Source organism: Gobius niger (assembly GCF_951799975.1).
Source record: "Gobius niger genome assembly, chromosome: 11".
NCBI classification, from domain to species: domain Eukaryota; kingdom Metazoa; phylum Chordata; class Actinopteri; order Gobiiformes; family Gobiidae; genus Gobius; species Gobius niger.
Genome location: NC_136862.1, coordinates 10596841 through 10615487, shown reverse-complemented (window position 1 = coordinate 10615487; position 18647 = coordinate 10596841). Strand labels below are relative to the sequence as shown.

Sequence of the window (18647 nt, the reverse complement as noted above, 5' to 3'; positions counted from 1 at the left end):
ATGGACACTTCTCCCAACCTAGAAACCTTGTGGAAATATTTTATGACACAATTTAACAGCAATTAAAAGAGACAGTTCCTTCATTTTGAGTGTCAAAACATGTGCTGAACACTTTACCCAGTATAAGTGGTAGAGAAAGGGGCAAAAGTACCACAGTATATAAAGGACAATGGCAGAGAAGGCAAAGAACATGCACTAGCCATAGCACATTCATCCCATGCTACTGTCCTTCTACTCTGCTGCATAAGATAAATACATGACCAACTATTTCTGCAGTTATGGAAACAACAACACAAGCGTTTCTGTTTTTAGCCTGTAGTTTTGACCAAATTACAACTTATAAAAGAAGCCATGCTGTGCAGGCTTCAACTTAGTGGCATACCAGACGGGCTTTTCCATCCCAGCGTGTGTACAATAACATACAATACCACTCATCATGTGTCCACTGCATGTGCACAGACCAAGGTTGCTGCAGAGAAGGAAGAGCCACAATAGTCTGGGAGTATAAGTACAGGAGTTGCATTTAAAAAAAAAAAGAAAAAAGAAAAAAGGATAATAGTGATCAACACTCAAAAGGCCACTAATTTCCCTATCCCAGATCTGTCTAGGTGTTTTGGCACAATCACATTAAACATTCATAGGTGGTCTGAGATTCTTTTGTTTACAACTGAGGTGGCACTATCCCAAACTGGAGCACAAACGTCTTTCATGGTTGTAACTTCCCAAAAAAAAAAGAAGAGAAGCCAGATTTAGACAGATGTTAAGATCCTCAGAACAAAGCTTTGTGCTGAGGAGGGATTTCTACAGCGGCATTTCCGACTCTGGGCTAATTAAATAACTCTTTCAGGACGACAAGCTCTGCAGCGTGCGTGGAAAATAAATAGAATGACAAAGTAAGAAGAAGTGCTTCATACTCACTCGGCTCGGTCGTTATAACTCCCCGACACTTTTTGCAAAAGGTCTCCGCTTTGCCCCCGCCTTAACCCCCTCAGCACCTGTCCTTAGGATCTATCTCGAGTGTGAAAGTGTACATCCCATCTCGCAGAGTCCAGTTTCCCCGGGACAACAATTCGCCCGGGGAGGATCGTAAATGTCAGCTCTCTCCACTTGCTTTCACGTACACAGTGCAAGAAGCAATCGAGGGGAGACTAGTAGTACACAATCAGCAGCATTAGCAGATGAGAGGTGCTGGTTTGTAAGGATTCCACAATGGGACAGCCTCCACGTTGCTCCGTTTGCCGCACATGCATCCCCCAGTTTGACCAACTCTCGGGAGCACTTTTAAATCCAATCCCAAAAGAAATCCAAGTAGTGTCCCAACGCGGATCACTTCCTATGTCGACCTTTCCGTCTGCTCACCGCCACATGCTATTCACTCTGCCCCCCTCTCTTTTTTCTTCCTCTCCACTGTCTGACAGGCTGCTGGTTCCACCCCTCCCCCCGCTCTCCTCCACCAACCCCCCCCCCCCCCCCCACTTCTACAGCTTGGTACGTTCTCGGGACAAAGAGCAGGGATGGACAGAGGGGGGGAAAGGGTAACAGAAAATATAATAAAGGGGAGGGGGGCAATTTGGCTTCCACGTGAAAGTGCAGTGCTCTCTTGTGCTGTGGTATTGTCTTGCGGAGCGGCAGTTCGTGGGACAGCAGAGCTAATGTGCAGGCAGGGCTTCATGCAGTCACAGGACAAATCTGGTTTCTACACAATTCATTCATCACAGCAGATAATTAAATCAGATTTACCGATTCACACAACGGTATTAGGCAGGGAAAATCACAAAAGTGTCATTACATAAATGTGTGTACGTTATTAAAAAGAGAATGGGAGGCTATTTCTGGAATACATAAAGGCTTCTGGTAATATCTGCAGGAATCTTTGTTACAGCTTTATGAAGTTAGTGCTCGTGTGTAATGAAAAATAGCCCAGCATATTGGACAATACAAGGAATAGACTGTTTGTGCTTGCAAAAAGTGTAAAGTACCGTTAAACGTTACCACGAAAAAAAGTTTAGGTACTACTGGAATGGAAAAAGTATCGAAAGCAGGTTCCCAAAAGAATATTTCATCTTTAGAAACCAAGTTCTGATGCCTGCAAGTCCAGGGACAGCATTAAAGGAAGATACTTGGTTGTTTCAGCTCAATCAGTCCTTTCTGGAATAAATGAACATAATTTCTCTGTTTTCTGGTTCTAGATGACAAATATTTTAGTATACAGTAGGTATTGCAAAAAGTATCGTTCAGGGATCCATATCATACCCCCTACTTCAACTAAGCACATTCTCTCCAGTTCGGCTACACCCAAATCTAAAAGCTTCACGACTGGAGAGCTTGGCCAGTGTAGCGCCTCATTTGAAAGCCAAGACCTACAAAACTGACCATAACATTTTTGTCGTGTCGTCGTTGCTGCGTTTTTATCATATTTTTTTGCGGCTTTTTTGCGTGTTTTCCTCTGTTTTTAATTGCTTTCTTGTTTGTGTTTTCATTTTTTTTTTTATGGTGTTTTTGTTGCCTTTTCATCACTCTTAAAGGAACAGGCCACTGTTTTTAGACACTGAGATATGTTCTTACCTGAGCTTAGACGAGTTGATACGCACCTGTCTGGTCTTTGTGTGCAAAACGACCAAATGTCGTTAGCATTTGGCCTCTCCCAACATATTCCTACAGCTCCAAAGGGGGTGAAATTGGAAGCTACCACGCTTTTCCACGGGCAATGGCATGCACAAAAGACCAGACAGGTATGCATCAACTCTTCTAAGCTCAGGTATGAACATATCACAGTATGGAATAACTCTTACTGTCTTATTGTTGCTTTTCCGGCCCGTTATTTCGGCGCTCTTTTGTCACTTTTTTGTTGCATTTTCATCGCTATTTTGATACTTTGTCAAGATGCTTTTAGATCTGAGTAATGCTGAACTGGTTCAGGTGGGCGGTAAGAGGTTAAGTATTGGGGGGAAACAAGTAACGGTACCCAGGTCTAGTGATAAGTGGTTTGGAAATGGCTTGCGAGTCATTCATTACTTTATTCCACTCTTGGACATTACGAATGGTGTGCAATGTAATCATGACAGATTTCTCCTATCATGGATAAAAAACATCTGCACTTGATCTACCGTTAATGCTCTCTTTTCATTCCTGCTCCATTGTTTATTCTCCACTTTTTCCTCAGATAAAATAACGCACCCCAGATTTTGACACTCCACTCACTTTCGACTTGCGAGTCAGGATTCACTGTAAGACGCACTGCTGTGAAATTGTATCCTGCTCCGTCTACCACATCTGCAAAGTAGAAACACAGTCCCCCAAAATATGACTGCAACCTTTCCTCCGCTAAAGAAAGTCCATCTCAGGTTACAGCCAAATACCTCAAATGAAAAACGGGAAGGAAAGAAAACTGTAGGTTGCATCAGCTGTGATGACTTCATGAGCTATCCACACATGAGATGGATTAAAAAGGGTCTATATGGCTGGCGCAATGAGGGTGGAACGCCGAGCAAACAGCCCATCAGACGGAGGACCCAGGGGAGACCAGAGAGGCCACAATAATACAGGGACCGGCTGCAGTTACACAATTCCCCCCTGCATAACTCCAACTTCTGTGCAGCAAATTGAGATGCCAGTCCTTCTCTTTTTGTGTACAATTGGTTACAAAGTTTGAAGTATTTTTTTCTTGACATTGTCAGATGAAAGATATAAAAGGTGTTTCACATAAATGGCAAGTTTTCAGTCCTCTTTCAATGATACATTTTTTTGTTAAAATTTCTAGATCACACACGCTCTAATATTTCATTGGATCGCCTTTTCCTATGATTACAGCGTGCGTTCGCTGTGACATTGTTTCACTAAGCTTCTGCAATGTCAAATGCATTAATTTTACACCATGATCTTGCATTGATGATGGGAGAGCAAACCCTTCTCCAGCACATCCCAAAGATTCTCAGTGGGGTTAAGATCTGGACTCTGTGGAGGCCAATCCATGTCTCAAGGGATGTCTCATGCTCCTTGAATCGCCCTGTCACTATGTGAGCGCGATGAATCCTGGCATTGTCAGAAGGAATCCATTGATGGAATAACCTAGCCTGGCCTTAGCCATCCGTAAACTCCGGTCAATTATAATTTCCCTACATGTACGTCTGGGTCTGATCTCAGTGGCCGCGTTACATCGGTTGAATTTCAACCATTCAGCGAGCGGGGAAGGCGGGGCTTGTAGGTGACGTCAAGCATTTGCGCCGCATTTGCTGGTTGTAGTTTGGCAATGGCGGCGGCTACGACAGCAGTGGAAGCTCTTCAATCCGTTCTGGCTCGGCTCCCAAATATCCAGAAATTAAAATTGAAGCCTTGGAATGCGCAAGGAATGTCCCCAAGAGTTACGATAGCTGCTTCACTCACTCGGGTGCATTACATACGTCACGACAACTCAGATCCAATCATTTCAAAGGAGTTCGCCCCTCCCATCTGATAATGGAGCTCAATTGTGAAGGTCCAGACCCTTGTACAAAATGCAAAGAGTACCAGGGTCTGACAAAAGCTAGACTAGGAATAACCAGGTCATTCAGGATGTTCAGGTCATCATCTGTTCTCATTTTTTGGGCACATAGTGTTGCTGAACCTAGACCTGACTAACTGCAGCAACCTCAGATCATAACTGGTGAACTAATATCAATTTTAGTACCAGACCAACATATCAGCTCTACAATAAATAGAGAAGTATGAACATGGCCATACCGCCTTTACTATGCCCGATCCCGTCAGCAAAGCAGGGAAAGGCCAGGTTGGCACTTGGATGGGAGACCATTTGTGAACACCAGGAAGTCTGGGTGAATTTAGTGAGTGAGTGGTTGGTGGTGGTCGGAGGGGTCTACCAGTTGTCTACCCCAATACAGTAGCTTACCATCACCGAGTATGGCGTGAATGAAAAATGCACAAAATTGTAATGCGACTTGAGCGTCTGGAAAAGCGCTATATAAGACTAATGCATTATTATTATTATGATTACTTCCTAAGCCGCAGTCACTTCCAGCCTTCACATTTTGCATAAAGACCTTATCGTACTTGGTAGTTTGCTGGGATGTCTGGTGACACTGAATAAAAGATCACGTCAAATCATATACTGCTGTGGCGCTGCTTATGAATATGAAATGGTAATCCAACGATGACCCAGTTCATTCCGCTCTGCGCTGGGCCGTGGCCCCGGCAGGTCAGACCGATTTATCACAAACCACATGCGGGAAGGTCAGATGATGTCCAGGAAACGGGACTAGGAGCAAAGCCTCAGTATTTACGGGTAGAATTTTTCATCCAAAGAACACAGCGAAGATTTTCCTTTCATCAAAAACGGTTTAGAAAAACTGCATACATCTGCGGTTGACAAAAAGAAAATACAAAAGCCACATAAAATGATTACATAAATGCTCTGACAATTCTGCTTTTTCCGCTTACTGCTGCTTACAATTCAAATAATGGCTAGACTGGAGAGCATTCAGGTGCAACTGGAGCGGAGTAAATCAACTAAATGGAGAAAGCAATGCCTTTTTGAGCTTATTAGGGCTCAAAGGTGCTCTACAATGTGCCTTGTTCACCCATTCACACACTTGTCACACTGGAGGCAGCAGTCTACGGGAGCAAGACTTTCCCAGAAGCGGCGTTAGAAAGGACATTTACAGCAGGGGCCACGGCTAAAGTGCACATGAACACAGAACCATTGTTGTAGTAGAGTCAAAGTCAATATTAATTTATGGTAATCTGGAACGGATTTAGAGACACGGTACTAACAAGGTGCTGTACCTGATTCTTCTGGCAGTAGTAGATGAAAACCCATGTGTTGTGTTGGTAGTGTTTGTGGAGGAAAAAAAAAAAAAAAAGCGATCGTGAACACAGACGATGCTAAAAAACATTTAGCTTAGTTGTAAACGTCACCAAACTACCCTGCTCCCTGAAAGGTGTAAAATGTGCTTCAAAACTCTTAGGAATGCGCTAGGAAAGTTAGGGATGAGTCTGGACTGCCACAAACAGTATACATTTAACTAGTTCTCTTTTTTTTACTTTAAAAATGAGAAAAATCAAAGTGCTGCCCAGGGAAAGTACTTTGAGCTTTCCCAGAGCATGAAAAGTGCTATATAAACATTAATGTGGATTATTAACCCCAGAAATACTATCACAAATTTACTCAATTTCAAAAACAAGCAATGATTTTAGTCAAAGTTGAAAATTCATTATTTCTATTACGTGCTTTAGAAGTAAAAAAATGTGATCTGCCTTTCTACAATACATTTTCAATTCGCTTTTGACACACTAGGTCGAATCACCTGCATCCGCATGATTAACCAACAGCCCTTTCATTTCTGTCCATTCACCCTAAAAAAGGGACCGACAGTGATAGAGAGAGACTTTCAGCACCGGAAAGAGCTCAGAGCTGTACAATGAGCCCTCCCACAACTTCCTAGGCCTCATGGGAGCGGACTTTTGCGTATAATTTCGGAACCATAAGATATAGAGCTTTATCGTTTTTGGTTTTGGAATCTCCACAAATATTAGTGGTACACACCGGCATCGGCCAATCAAAGGACAGTGTGTAGTTACATTAAAAAGATGGCTGCACCGTATTTAGCACTACGTTAATTTCCATCTGTAATCCCCACACCGGTCGACCGATATTTCTATATATTTCTATGATTGAAAACCTAACTATAATAATAAATGCTTAACTTAACTAGGCTTTTTGAGAGATTTAAAAAAACAACCTTATCAAATTACTTAAAATATCAGCCTTTATATCGGCTATCGGCCAGGCCAACCCCCTTCATATCGGTATCGGTATCGGACCCCGAAAATCCATATCGGTCCGGCCCAAATAATAACACTAACAAAGTCCTTGGTACAAACAGGCCTTTTCTCACATCCGAGATCTTTGTGAACCTAATAAACCAGGAAGAGCATAAAAAGAAGCCACGCATTACACCCAAATGGACCATTCACTTTAGTAGACAATCAATTTCAACTGTATTGATAAACTCATAAGAACCACTCTCAATTTGTCCATATTGCCTTGTAAAGCCTTGAATGATACTGAACTTAAACAGGAGCATTAATAATAAACATCTTAAACTGAAGGGTGAAATGAAGAGCACTTGAGAGCGATAATGTGTGGGTTAAGTTACTCTTCCGTAGCAGGGCTCTCACACTGATATTTTGGTCTATCTGAAGAGCCGGAGGGGCTTTTGAGTGCGCGGATGCCTGCAGGGCTTTGCTGCAGTGCTGAAGGAGGAAGTTCTCTAAAACCATTACTAAAGCTATAAAAATGGATCTCTGGGACGGGAGACGGCGATGGGATTTAAAGGCGCAGACAGATCGCTGTAAAGGGATGAGATCATGACTTGGAGCGGGTTCACAAAACAAATCCCATTACGGGGGCAAGACTTCATCCTGCGGGGCTGAGGTGCATTCACACATTTGGAGCGCGGCGTGGTGCTGGGGGCGTGGCTCGACGATGCATCAGCGTCAATGAGAGAGGGTTCAGAGAGAAGCTAAAAATGGATTTCTAATAAAGAGCGAAGAGTAGATTATCGATAAGTGGAAACTGGTCATTCAGGCCACTGTGCGTCACCACTACGTTATTAGTCTGACAAACTCGCTCTGGTGCTGGGAGCAAAGTTTGGTTTTCCTACTTTTCCAAAACTCAACTTGAAATTAAGCGGCTTTTACAACTTTTTGGTTTCAGACATTCAAAATCACATTGCCTACAGTCATGAGTTATTATTACTACTTATTATTAACGTTGCCATTATTACTTTTCAAAAACTTATGGGAGAGACATTTTCAGTTTCTCTCCTTTTATGCCCATGGCAGCCAATGATGCAGAGGTATTCTTTACAGCATGACATGGTGCGTTGTCATGCATGAAGATGATTTTTGTTAGGGAAAGCACGGCTCTTCTTTTTGTACCATAGAAGAAAGTAGTCAGTCAGAAACTCCACATATGTTTCAGAGGTCATTTCACACTTTCAGCTCTCTCCCCATGATTCTGGCCCCAAACATGACTCCGCCCCCTCCTTGCTGACATCACAGCCTTGTTGGGACATGGTGGCCATTCACCAACTGTCACTACTCCATCCATCTGACCATCCAGGGCTACACGGCCTCATCAGTGAACAAGACTGTGTGAAAATGAGTCCTCATGTATTTCTGAGCCACTGCAGCTGTTTCTGTTCATGAGCTTCAATTAACAGTTTAGGGGAGGCCAGATAGAAGGTTTATGCACAACTGCAGCCTCTGGAGGGTCCTACACCTTGATGTTCGAGAGACTCCAGAGGCACCAGCAGCTTCAAATACCTGTATGCTGCTTTGTAGCTGTTGTTCTATTCATCTGATGTGTTTGTCTGGCAGAAACCGTCCTTATTGTGCCTTTATCTGCACAAACCCGTGTGTGCTCTGAATAAGCCACAAATCGCTTAACAGTACGATGATTATGCTTAATCTTTAATGAAATATAGAAGGTTTTCATACCTAGTCCAAGGCATTCAACTATTTCACCCTTTTCATCAACAGAGAGATCCTTTTTCTTTCACTTATTGCCTTGCCTTGATTCAAAGAGCCCTGAGACACAATACCATCCATGAGTTTTTTTGAACCTTTTTGACACTGAAATACAATTTGCATAATAATTTGTAACACAGTGTAAAGTGTACACTCCATAGTTCATTATCCCCATTTGAGAAATCCGCAAACGAACAGGAATTATATACAAACCACTATAACCTGAAATGTAAGGGGAAAAAATGACCTAGATTTGTTCACGGAGGCCAGAAGGGCAAGTGTTTAGAGTGAGCTTTCAACGCTCCACTGCGGTAACAATGTTCCCACGAGCTATGCTTTTTACACAGCAACCCCCAGGTGAGCGGCGAGAGGAAGTGAAGTCTGTCAAGAGTGGCGGGTCAGGAAAGGAAATAAATCAGTGTCGTAAAAACCGCAAGACGAAAGGCCACCGTTTTGGCTCATGACATAATTTCTTCCGGTTTTAAAACTTTAGGATAACCGCCATAACTTTTGCGACTAGTTAAGTAATTGAGCATATGGGTGTTGTTTAAGGACCATAAACATTAATAGAAACTTTAGATCAAATGACGACTCTTTCCTACTTTGCAAATGTATTGTGCAGACTTCTCTAATGAGTGGAGTCGACTGAGAATCTGTTTTTAGAGATGCTTCCTCGCCATTAGTTCCAGAACTTTTTCAGATAATAAAATGTTATGTTTAGAGTCTAAAGCTACTCAAAAGTTTGCATGTTTGTGTCCTTTCATACAAAGTTTGAATTGTACTCTGCAGATGCACTGATATAATGGGAAGAATGAACTCAAATTAATTGTAAGTCCAATAGCAGGAAATACTACTCAACGTGGCATAGCATTTTATAACATGGCAATCCAAATCTCAAAGTATTCCACTGCAGGCACATGTCCCAATATGTTAATAAAACCGTAGATTGCGCAGCTTTTTCCTGGCTGTCCCCAATAACTCAATTAAAGGAGCGAGTTGTTTTTCTTGTCTCTGGTCTCTGGGCTTTTGTTTTCGTTTAACAAGGGCGAATCGAGCGGTTACATCATCGCTGGCCCACAAGGTCTCCCGAGCGAACATGTGACACGAAGTTCAACATCAATGTCGGGCCACGGCCAAGAGTTTCCTCAACCGCGTCATCCGAAAGCAATATCTTACTGTAGCAAATCGACAATCCTGGCGCTAAGAGAATGTTAAATCACGCTTTGTGTTTGTTGTTTTGAGTTTGAAAGGGTAGCGCGGCTGGATGTGTCCTCGGTGCAATGCCGCGCGGTTGATGGATTGGGTCCCGCCGGGGGAGGGAATTCATCTCCATGCGTCTCTCCTGGTCCTTTGTGTGAGCCGAGGAGCGAGTGGGCCGCCGGAGCATATTGTGTCACGATGCTCAGCTCATGGGGCGGAGGTAAAAGGTCGATGATGAGAGAAAGACAGAGAGCGATCGAAGTGTGGGTGCATGTGGGAAAAGTGATGAGAGGTGCCTCAGCTCTCATTTTTTTGTTTGGTCGTCATCATCAAAGTGGGACAGTGAGTTATGGCTTAAAGAACGGTCGAAGAAGAGGTGTCAATCTTCATCACGCGCCTGGCTGCTTGTGTACGCACACGATTCAGCTCTAATTCAGAATAATGCCGTTAAAAGTGCACAGCCAATGTGCGAATCAGAGAAAGGGCACTCCAGCACAGCTGTTAACACAAAGGCTATTGTCTGTGGCTAGGTATACCATCTATCCATGGATTTTTAAAGCAAAACTCAATAGAATCCTTTGGAAAATCAGGCAAAATAACTGAACTGTAAATATATTGAGCCAGGTTTTAGTAGAACAAAATCAATAATTGTAGCAATATAGAGCAACAACAACAACAACAACTGTGTCTGCAGCACCTACAGTGACTTTACATCATTCATTTAACCCCAAAAATAATCTAATGTGGCATTTACTTTAAGAGTCAGTTCAGCATCAGTTCTTTTATAAGTCAATTTTTAACATGTACCTTTGTTGATGTCACCGACCTTTGTAATAAAAGTTGGAAAAATGGGAAAGTACTACAATGCTCTGTGATAGATAAACACCAAGACACTACAATAGTGTTTCCTTAACTTTGCAAAAGGAGCTAAACAGCGCCCCCAATTTGACGCTGGTGGCCAAACAGTGTACTGCATCCATATTTACCATTGAGAATGAATGGGAAAAGGAAAAAAAGAATTAAAATCTATTTTGAAAAAATGCATTGATTTCACCTACCAATTCGATTTTTAAATCAAATCGATTTTCTTCCCAGCCCTAGTTTATTGCTTGTGTGAGAGCAATTCTCTTATACAGCATATAGGCTGAATGCAGTTATAAGGCCAGACAGATTGGTTATTGTGGTTTTGGGGTTTCCTTTAATAGACATAAGCTATAGCAGGGCGAGAGAAAATGGCTGGGTGCAGTTACATCATATTATGGGCAGGCCATTGGATTCAGCGGTGATGGTAGCAGTGAAGGCAATAAAGTTGTTTTGTGAGCGTGTAGAGGCTGTCATGTAGTCAGTGGTGTGTGGGGCTGGAATAGGCCTGAGGATATAAGAGTTGGTTCTAAGCAAATCATTCAAGTGGCACCAAGCGGAGCGCAAACGCAGGGTGAAACAAGTTTAGGGATGAATACGGTCAAGATCAGAGTTTCCCTTTTCACATTTGATGGTAACATTGAAGCAGACATTCAGACTTTTTTTGACTTTCGCTGCTGATGTATAGTGAATCAATGACTTAAGAAATGGTTTGCAGAGCCGGAGAGCATGCTAGCGCGAACAGGAGGATTAACAGAGGCAATCAGGTGATGTTTCGTGAAAAGAGTGTCAAGTTTTGTGGACTAAGAATAGTTTCTCATTTACACCAGAACAAGAAGTTTGTGTAATTGGCAGGCGTATTGAGCCGTGACATACAATGCTCCACATTGCAAACCGTTATCTCAAACAGAAGAAACCTTATAAAGACGGTATAATATTCAAATTGCTGGCTCGAGGCGGAGGGATGCACCGACAGGCTGATTGTGTGTGATGGCACAGCATATCATTACGTCTTTTCTTTCCACAGCGCTTTTCAATTTTGCGGTGGTGGGGCACTTTAATTACAGGCCTGTGAGCTATTGTCATTAAAACATTTTTCAAATGACAGAGCCAGAAATGTTGAGTAACTTGACATGGAGATAAACAGTTAAATAGCAGGAAGACTTTCCCTTTTTCCAGAGGGACTCACTAATGTGAACCACAACAACGCAGAGGCCACAGTATTGTTTGTTATTTTAAAATAGAGATGGACATGATCATATGAATTCAAAATATGTTTCAGCTGAATCAATCATGGTTCTCGTAGAATCTTTACTTCGCATTTAAGAGATAACGAAAGCCATCACCAGCTTCTGAAAGTTAAGACTTCGCTGTGATTTGTTAAACCCCCGCGTCACTCACAGCCTGGCAAAAACGGACCAATAGATACAGACGGCATCTTTGGAAATGCCCATGTATGGTCATGTTCGAAGCAGGCAGAGGGGGGAAATACTGAACTTTCTCCCATTTCTCCACCATTACTTGGACAAATTATGAATATGTTGTTCTACTAAATAAGGATACAGAGACATGGAGAGGAGCAACAGCCATAAATACTTAACCTCTTACCCCCCATCTGAACTAAGAACATTTTCTTTTTTCTTCTCCAGTTAGGCTTTACACTGTCACTGCGTTTTTGTCATATTTTTGATGTCTTTTGGTTGCTTTTGTGTCGTGTTTTCGCCACATTTGTCACAGTTTTGAAGCGTTTTTGTTGCATTTGTATTCCTTTTCCGGCATGTTTTTTGTCGCTTTTTTGCTGCATTTTTGTCACTATTTTGCCAATATTTTTATGCTTTTTTTCCCCCAAGCTTTTAGATTTGGGTAATGCCGAATTGGAGAAAATGTGCTCGATTCAGGTGGGGGCTAAAAGAACAGACGCTAACCAGGAAGCAACATTAGCTTCATGCTACTTATGCTAACGATAGCAACAAGTGCCATTTATCGCTTCTACTGAATAATTTGCAATAGAAAAGACATCAATATGGATTTTGGCTTAACTTTATTGGTATATGACTTATATGTTTATAGCCCAAAAAAAACATTGTGATTCCCTTTAGAGCTTTTCTTCCCCCTCAGCTAGGCCACGCCCCCTTGTATGACGCATTGCTGTATCTAAAGGGGCACATTTGGGTGTCTTTATTAGAGCAAAGAGCTGTATTAAACAGCGAAGCCACGAAAACTCCTTATGCAACTACTTTGGCAGGCATACAATGCAGAACCGTAGATGGAGAAAATCCTTATTAAATTCTTATTAAAAAGTCACATTCTATGCTGATTTTGACATGCATCTGGTATGTAAAAAAATATCCCAGACAATCATTCTCTTCTTGTCACTATTATTGAGTGAGGGGGTTTTTCAGAACACTCATCTCAGGAGTGTTGAACTGAAAATCCAGCGCCCGTGCCCAACGCAATCTGAATGATTTCGGTAAAGATTATAACTTGCACTTCAAATGTTAAAAGCTTCTGACACGTGAATAATGCCCTTGCAAGTACAGCTCAGTTCAACGTCGCTCTTTGGCATTTTGTGACAATGAGGTCCTAATGTTTCCATAACAAAACCCTTGTGCTGACTCACATTCTCCTTTGGCGGGGGTTTTTATTGTGGAAATGAAAGAATATGTCGCTTCCAGCTGAAGGCCGTGTGCCAGCGTGAACTCCGGCACGAACATTTTTTTATTTATGTTTCTGTCTGCAATCTTGCACTTGGACACTGAACAAACACAAGGAACAGATTAACAACAGCACGGCCGAAATGAGTGATAGTCGTTAACACTTAACGATTAGGGAAGGCAGGTGGGGCCAGTTTTGTCAAGAGCCACAAAGTTTATTTAGATGAATTCCAGTGATTAGTTCTATCAGGTTCTATCCATTAATGAGCCATTAATCTTTTACAAGTCTCCGTAGCCCAAGCAGCATCCAGATACAAAAAGCAACAAGCTCTTCCAAATAAGCAGCACGTATGCAGAAAGGGACTGGCTGACTTGCACATTTCAACTCCGGCAGTGTACTTCTATCATGTCGCATTCATTTAGAACTGAACCGATTCATTAGACAAGTAAACATGTTAGGGTTGACAGAAGATTAGAGCGAAAATATACTGATTGACACGAGGAACAAATACTGAATAATTAATCTCTCAACAAACAAAGAGGACGTGAGCTTAAGCTTTGGGCCCGTGTTCATTTGAGAGGCGGCTGCCATGATGAATACTAAAAACCACACAGCAGCAGTCGATATCCAAGCAAAACAAAAAAAAGGCGCTGCTATTTGAAAAAACACTCCTGCGCTGCTGGGATACTAAGGGAGGCTAATGAATCGAGACAACTGATATAGAATTCCCTTTATGGTGGAAAACCGAGTTGCATAATTGAAAAATCTGTAGGTGAGGGCAGGAGAGGCCGGCTTCCTCATGACAATAAAGCTAGATGCATGCTGACCCCTGCTGGTTTCTCGCCATAATGACAAATTCAGAGTGGAGGTGTAATTTTGAAACACTTTTTTGACGAAATAATAAATCTGTCGACCAGAGCACGGCACAGTCAGGGTCATCTGCCGTTTGGAAGAATATGTTACAACTAAAAATAAAAAATATGATTGAATTTCAACAGTTTTCTCATTATAAGTTATAAGATGTTACTCATTTATTGTATTATATATTTATTTATATCCCCTCCTGGAACTGCCACCTTAACGTGGTGGAGGGGTTTGAACGCCTGAATGATCCTGGAGCTCTGTTGTCGGGGGCTTTGTGCCCCTGGTAGGGTCTCCCATGGCAAACAGGTCCTAGGGTCCTATGAGAGACGGTTAATTGTGAGGCCGTCCTTCTGTGGACCCACCACCTGCAGGAAGAGCCATAGGGGCTGGTGCAATGTGATTTGGGCGGCTCCAACAGCTGCCCCCAGGACCCGGCAACGGACAAGTGGAAGAAAATGGATGGATTAATTTATATCTTCATAATATGTTTATTTATATTATATTATATTATATTACATATGTTACCTGTAAGTGTGTCAACTCAATACCTTCTTTTTAATTAATAAAATAATTAATAATTAATTTCAAAGGTTGTATTGTGTGTACACTGTCCGACCAAAAGTTGCCACCTGGACGGTTATGATCTGAGGTGGCTGCAGTTGGTCCTCCATATCGCCGCTAGTCCCCCATTGAAATGCATTGGACTTTAGACACAAGTCCCTAATTTTCTTAAACCTTCTACAGCTAGACATTCCTCCTGTGATAACGCTGGGTTAGTTACAATTAAGGGGACCAGGCTGGTTTTCGTTTTAAGAAATACCGTACTAATGAGGGCCGGACTGTCAGCATTGGAGCAGTGCAAACTACATGTCACGCAAGGGTGGAGTCTACAGTGAAGATCCCGCCCTAATGCCCTTTTTAGAAACATGTTTCGTCAGAGCTGGGGAGTCTGTAAACCTGCCATGATTTTGGTCAGGTAGCGCATCTATCTATTGCAGGTTTAGTTATTTCTATGTGATTTACAATGTGTTTCTTTGCAGTTTATGATTGATTCATTACATTTTAGGACAGCACTGTGCTTTTTGTGTCCATGCTAAAAACATGGACTAAAACAGGGGTAGGCAACGTCAGGCCCAGGGGCCAAATCCGGCCCTTCAGCACAGAACCTCTGGCCCTCAAGATGATTTTGAGAAACATTATTACACAAATCAGAAAGAACTTTTAACATTATTAGAGTTAAATGGGAGAAAAAACGGTAAGAAATACTGTCAATACACCCAATTAGGTCATACATTATGTACAACACTGGCACAAGAAAGAAGTGCACTGGACAAACAATAATCGTTTAAGGAAGAAATGACATAAATCTACTTGAATAAAGAGATTAAATCTGAGTTTTTAGTAGATTTGGTCTGGTCTTAGATGAGATAAAACCTCTAGTAGTAGTCATTCTCTTAATTTAGATAATTTTGTGTCAGTTTACGTGAAAAAACAATTGTTTGTCTGATTTCAAGTGGGTTTTATTTTTGTTCCATTGGCGCTATAGCATTTGTATCTTGGATTAGTTCAAACAGACTTAAATTCAACATGGAAGAACTTTAATTCAAGCAATTTTAAGTCATTTATCTCATATAAGATGGTCATTTTTCCAGTGTTGTGCTTTACTTTGGGCAAATAATCAGCGGCTTCGGCCCTCGGTCTATTTACAATAAAGAAAATCGGCCCTCCGCCAAGAAAACTTGCCTACCCCTGGACTCAAACATACCCCAATAGGAGTCACACATATCTTGATAAAGAGATTGCATGCAGCAGACTTCGGGTTTGAGTGCCCCGTGGTAGTACAAAAATGTTCATCCAAACAGACAGATGGTGCTGTCCTAAATCTGCGGTCATGAGTGTTATCGAAGCTGCTTTCTGACAGACAGAATTTCACCTTTTTCAATATCAGTTTCAAAGAAGGCGCTGTCAAAGCATGTTTAATTCAAAGCACGGCTGTACTGTAACCGCGCTGAGGGATAATTCAAGAGGACAATATCAAACAAATGCAAATCATCAGCTATTTCCATCAACAAGGGACCGGGTTTGACGTCTCCCGCGTCATATTTGTGTCTCTGAGAATTTCCATCTATTTCAGCCATGAATTAAACAGTAGAAAAAAAGGTCTCAAGATGATGAGCGACGCAATTACACAGAACGGGACTGTTAGTCAAGGAGAGGCTGTCCTACATCCACTGAATTTCCACAAGGTTAAGCAACAACTTTTGTCATTTTGTTGTGATTAAATCTGAAATTTAAAGTGCAGATTTCGAGCAATAAAGGAAGGATATGATTGATTACTTTGCAAATATTTCATAAACATGGCCTATCTGTGTCTGAGGAAAGTAGAAGAAAACATATTGGTTTTACTAATAACTCAAAATCAACATAAATAGGAAAATCCATCACTTGTGTCGTCATAATGTGTTCAAGTGTGTTTCATTTCCAAGAGTTTTGTTGCTGGAGGATCGCCCCAGGGTTCACTTGCATCCTAAATCAGCTACAATGCAACTATGCCTTTGATACAGTGCTAAGTAAATCATAGATGGGGGTTTCTAGCATCTAACCTTGTTCCACTCACTCTGAAGAACCAAGGCTACACAAAAAAAACCTGCAACCATTTCTCAACTAGACAGGCCAAGAAAGCACTTGTGACATGAACAGATGTGGGCAGAGGGAAAAAGTATTTTACCTGAATTGTGCCAAAGTCCACATTTTCGTAGTGGAAGTGGGCGCACTCTGCCAGTTTGGGAAAGTGTCCCTTGGTAAAATTGAGCCTGAAACATAAGACACGAGACACAGTTTGGTTATCACCTTATGTTCCGCTCAAGATAACACCTCCGAGCGAGGATGACGAGGCGAGGAGGCAGAGTGCAGTGTAAGCAGAGTGAGCGAGGGATGGAGGAAGACACAGAAATAGACTGGAAAGAGGAAAGAGAAAAGAGGGGAGGCTCAGCAGGGCCGTTTCTAGTTTTAAGGGGCCCTGTGCAAAATTCGGACTGATTTTGGTGCCTGTGGTTGTATTAATCTATTTGGTGCGATTTCATATTTTTCCTTAGTTTACCTTTTTTCGTTCAAAGGGTATTGATGAGGTCATATACACATGTTATTTGTGTCAGAACCATAACATTTGGAACAAAATATCCTGCATGATGAATATGTAATGGCTATAATTGGTTTGGGGTTTCACGTTAGCCAACATTTACCCCTAGTGAAAAAGGCAGAAAGCTAAACTTTTTTTTTCCATATTCACCTTTTTCAGAAAACACCATCTTGTGTTCATGGCCAGACAGGAAGTCTAACTTAAAGGGACTATACAGAGGTTAAAAATAACTATTTTAATCCCCTCACATGTTCCAGCAATGTCCTGATGTGTAGAATGAGCCCAGACCTGTTCACCACAACTGCCTCTAAAATCCTGCACTGTCACTCAAAAAGGTGTTACTTCGGGTCTGAAGTACCGTCATGCACGAGCTTAATATAGAACCTGTAGTTACGCATAAGACCTGAGGTGGCAGTAGTGAGTATAAAATGACCAACTTGCATTTAGTCTGTTTAAACTGACATTGGCTTTAATCGATCGATTTAAAGTGGACTTGTCATGCATATGGGTGCCTCAGCTTAGATTTTATGTATTTAAACTCTGTATAGGCCCTTTAAGGTTGGACACACGGAACAGCTCAATATTGATAATGTTGGATTTTGGACTTTAAAATGTGGTGGACAGTTTTTGGGTTTGACCAATGACACAATTGTAATCAGGGAGTACAGAACGAGGCGCTGACACCATAGAAGAAGAAACAGCTAAAATGTCTTTGACGAGTGAACAACGTTAAAACATGATTCAAACCTCAAGAAAGTCGATTTTGCATGATATGTCCAGTCCACTTTACACACGTTTCTGTTCGGCTTTGGCTCTTTGTAGTTTCTCACAGGCAAAACATAAATGCAGAGTCACAGGAATCATGTGAAATTATCACTAAAATAGCCTCACGTGCCTTTGTCGTTTTCCATTTATTCGCTTTCCATTTTCATCTCTTTCTGCATATGACAATTAAATCTCCGCTCACAGGAAGTGCTTAGATTGATCGGAAATGCTCGCACCAGAAAAACGGGCAGGGCTGAATAAGGTGAATATGGGTGTCGTCGTGTCCTTTGGCTTTTGATGGGCAACATAAATGTATTAAATAAATAATAAGAGTTCTATGCTTGGCCCAATCAATGTTCACAAACAGAATATTGCTTCTGTTTTGCTGTAAAAGATTTACATAGATTGATTTACATAAACACACGCCTACACGTCTTCATAAATCAGCTGTTTGCCCACTATTCACCAAAACACATACAAATAAATAAAACATACAACAGCGATTCTCTCAATTGAATCTTTTGGCCGCTTATGGGCCTTTCTGGAAGTGTAGGATCCAGGAAAGCATCCCTGCCACATTTAGAGCTTGTATGACAAAGTGAGCAATTTCTTTTGCCTAGACTAGAGGGTGTGGGGC

General features: G+C 41.8%; 1 protein-coding gene across 4 annotated transcripts in view; it reads right to left on the bottom strand.

Annotated features, from left to right (window-relative positions):
* arhgap32b (Rho GTPase activating protein 32b) overlaps positions 1–18647 on the bottom strand; it is a 100259-nt gene that overhangs the window by 41091 nt on the left and 40521 nt on the right. For all 4 annotated transcript variants that reach the window (XM_079565549.1, XM_079565551.1, XM_079565550.1 and 1 more), the window contains one exon: positions 16835–16919. In XM_079565549.1, the coding sequence (XP_079421675.1) occupies positions 16835–16919 (85 nt within the window). The remainder of the gene's footprint in view (positions 1–16834; positions 16920–18647) is intronic.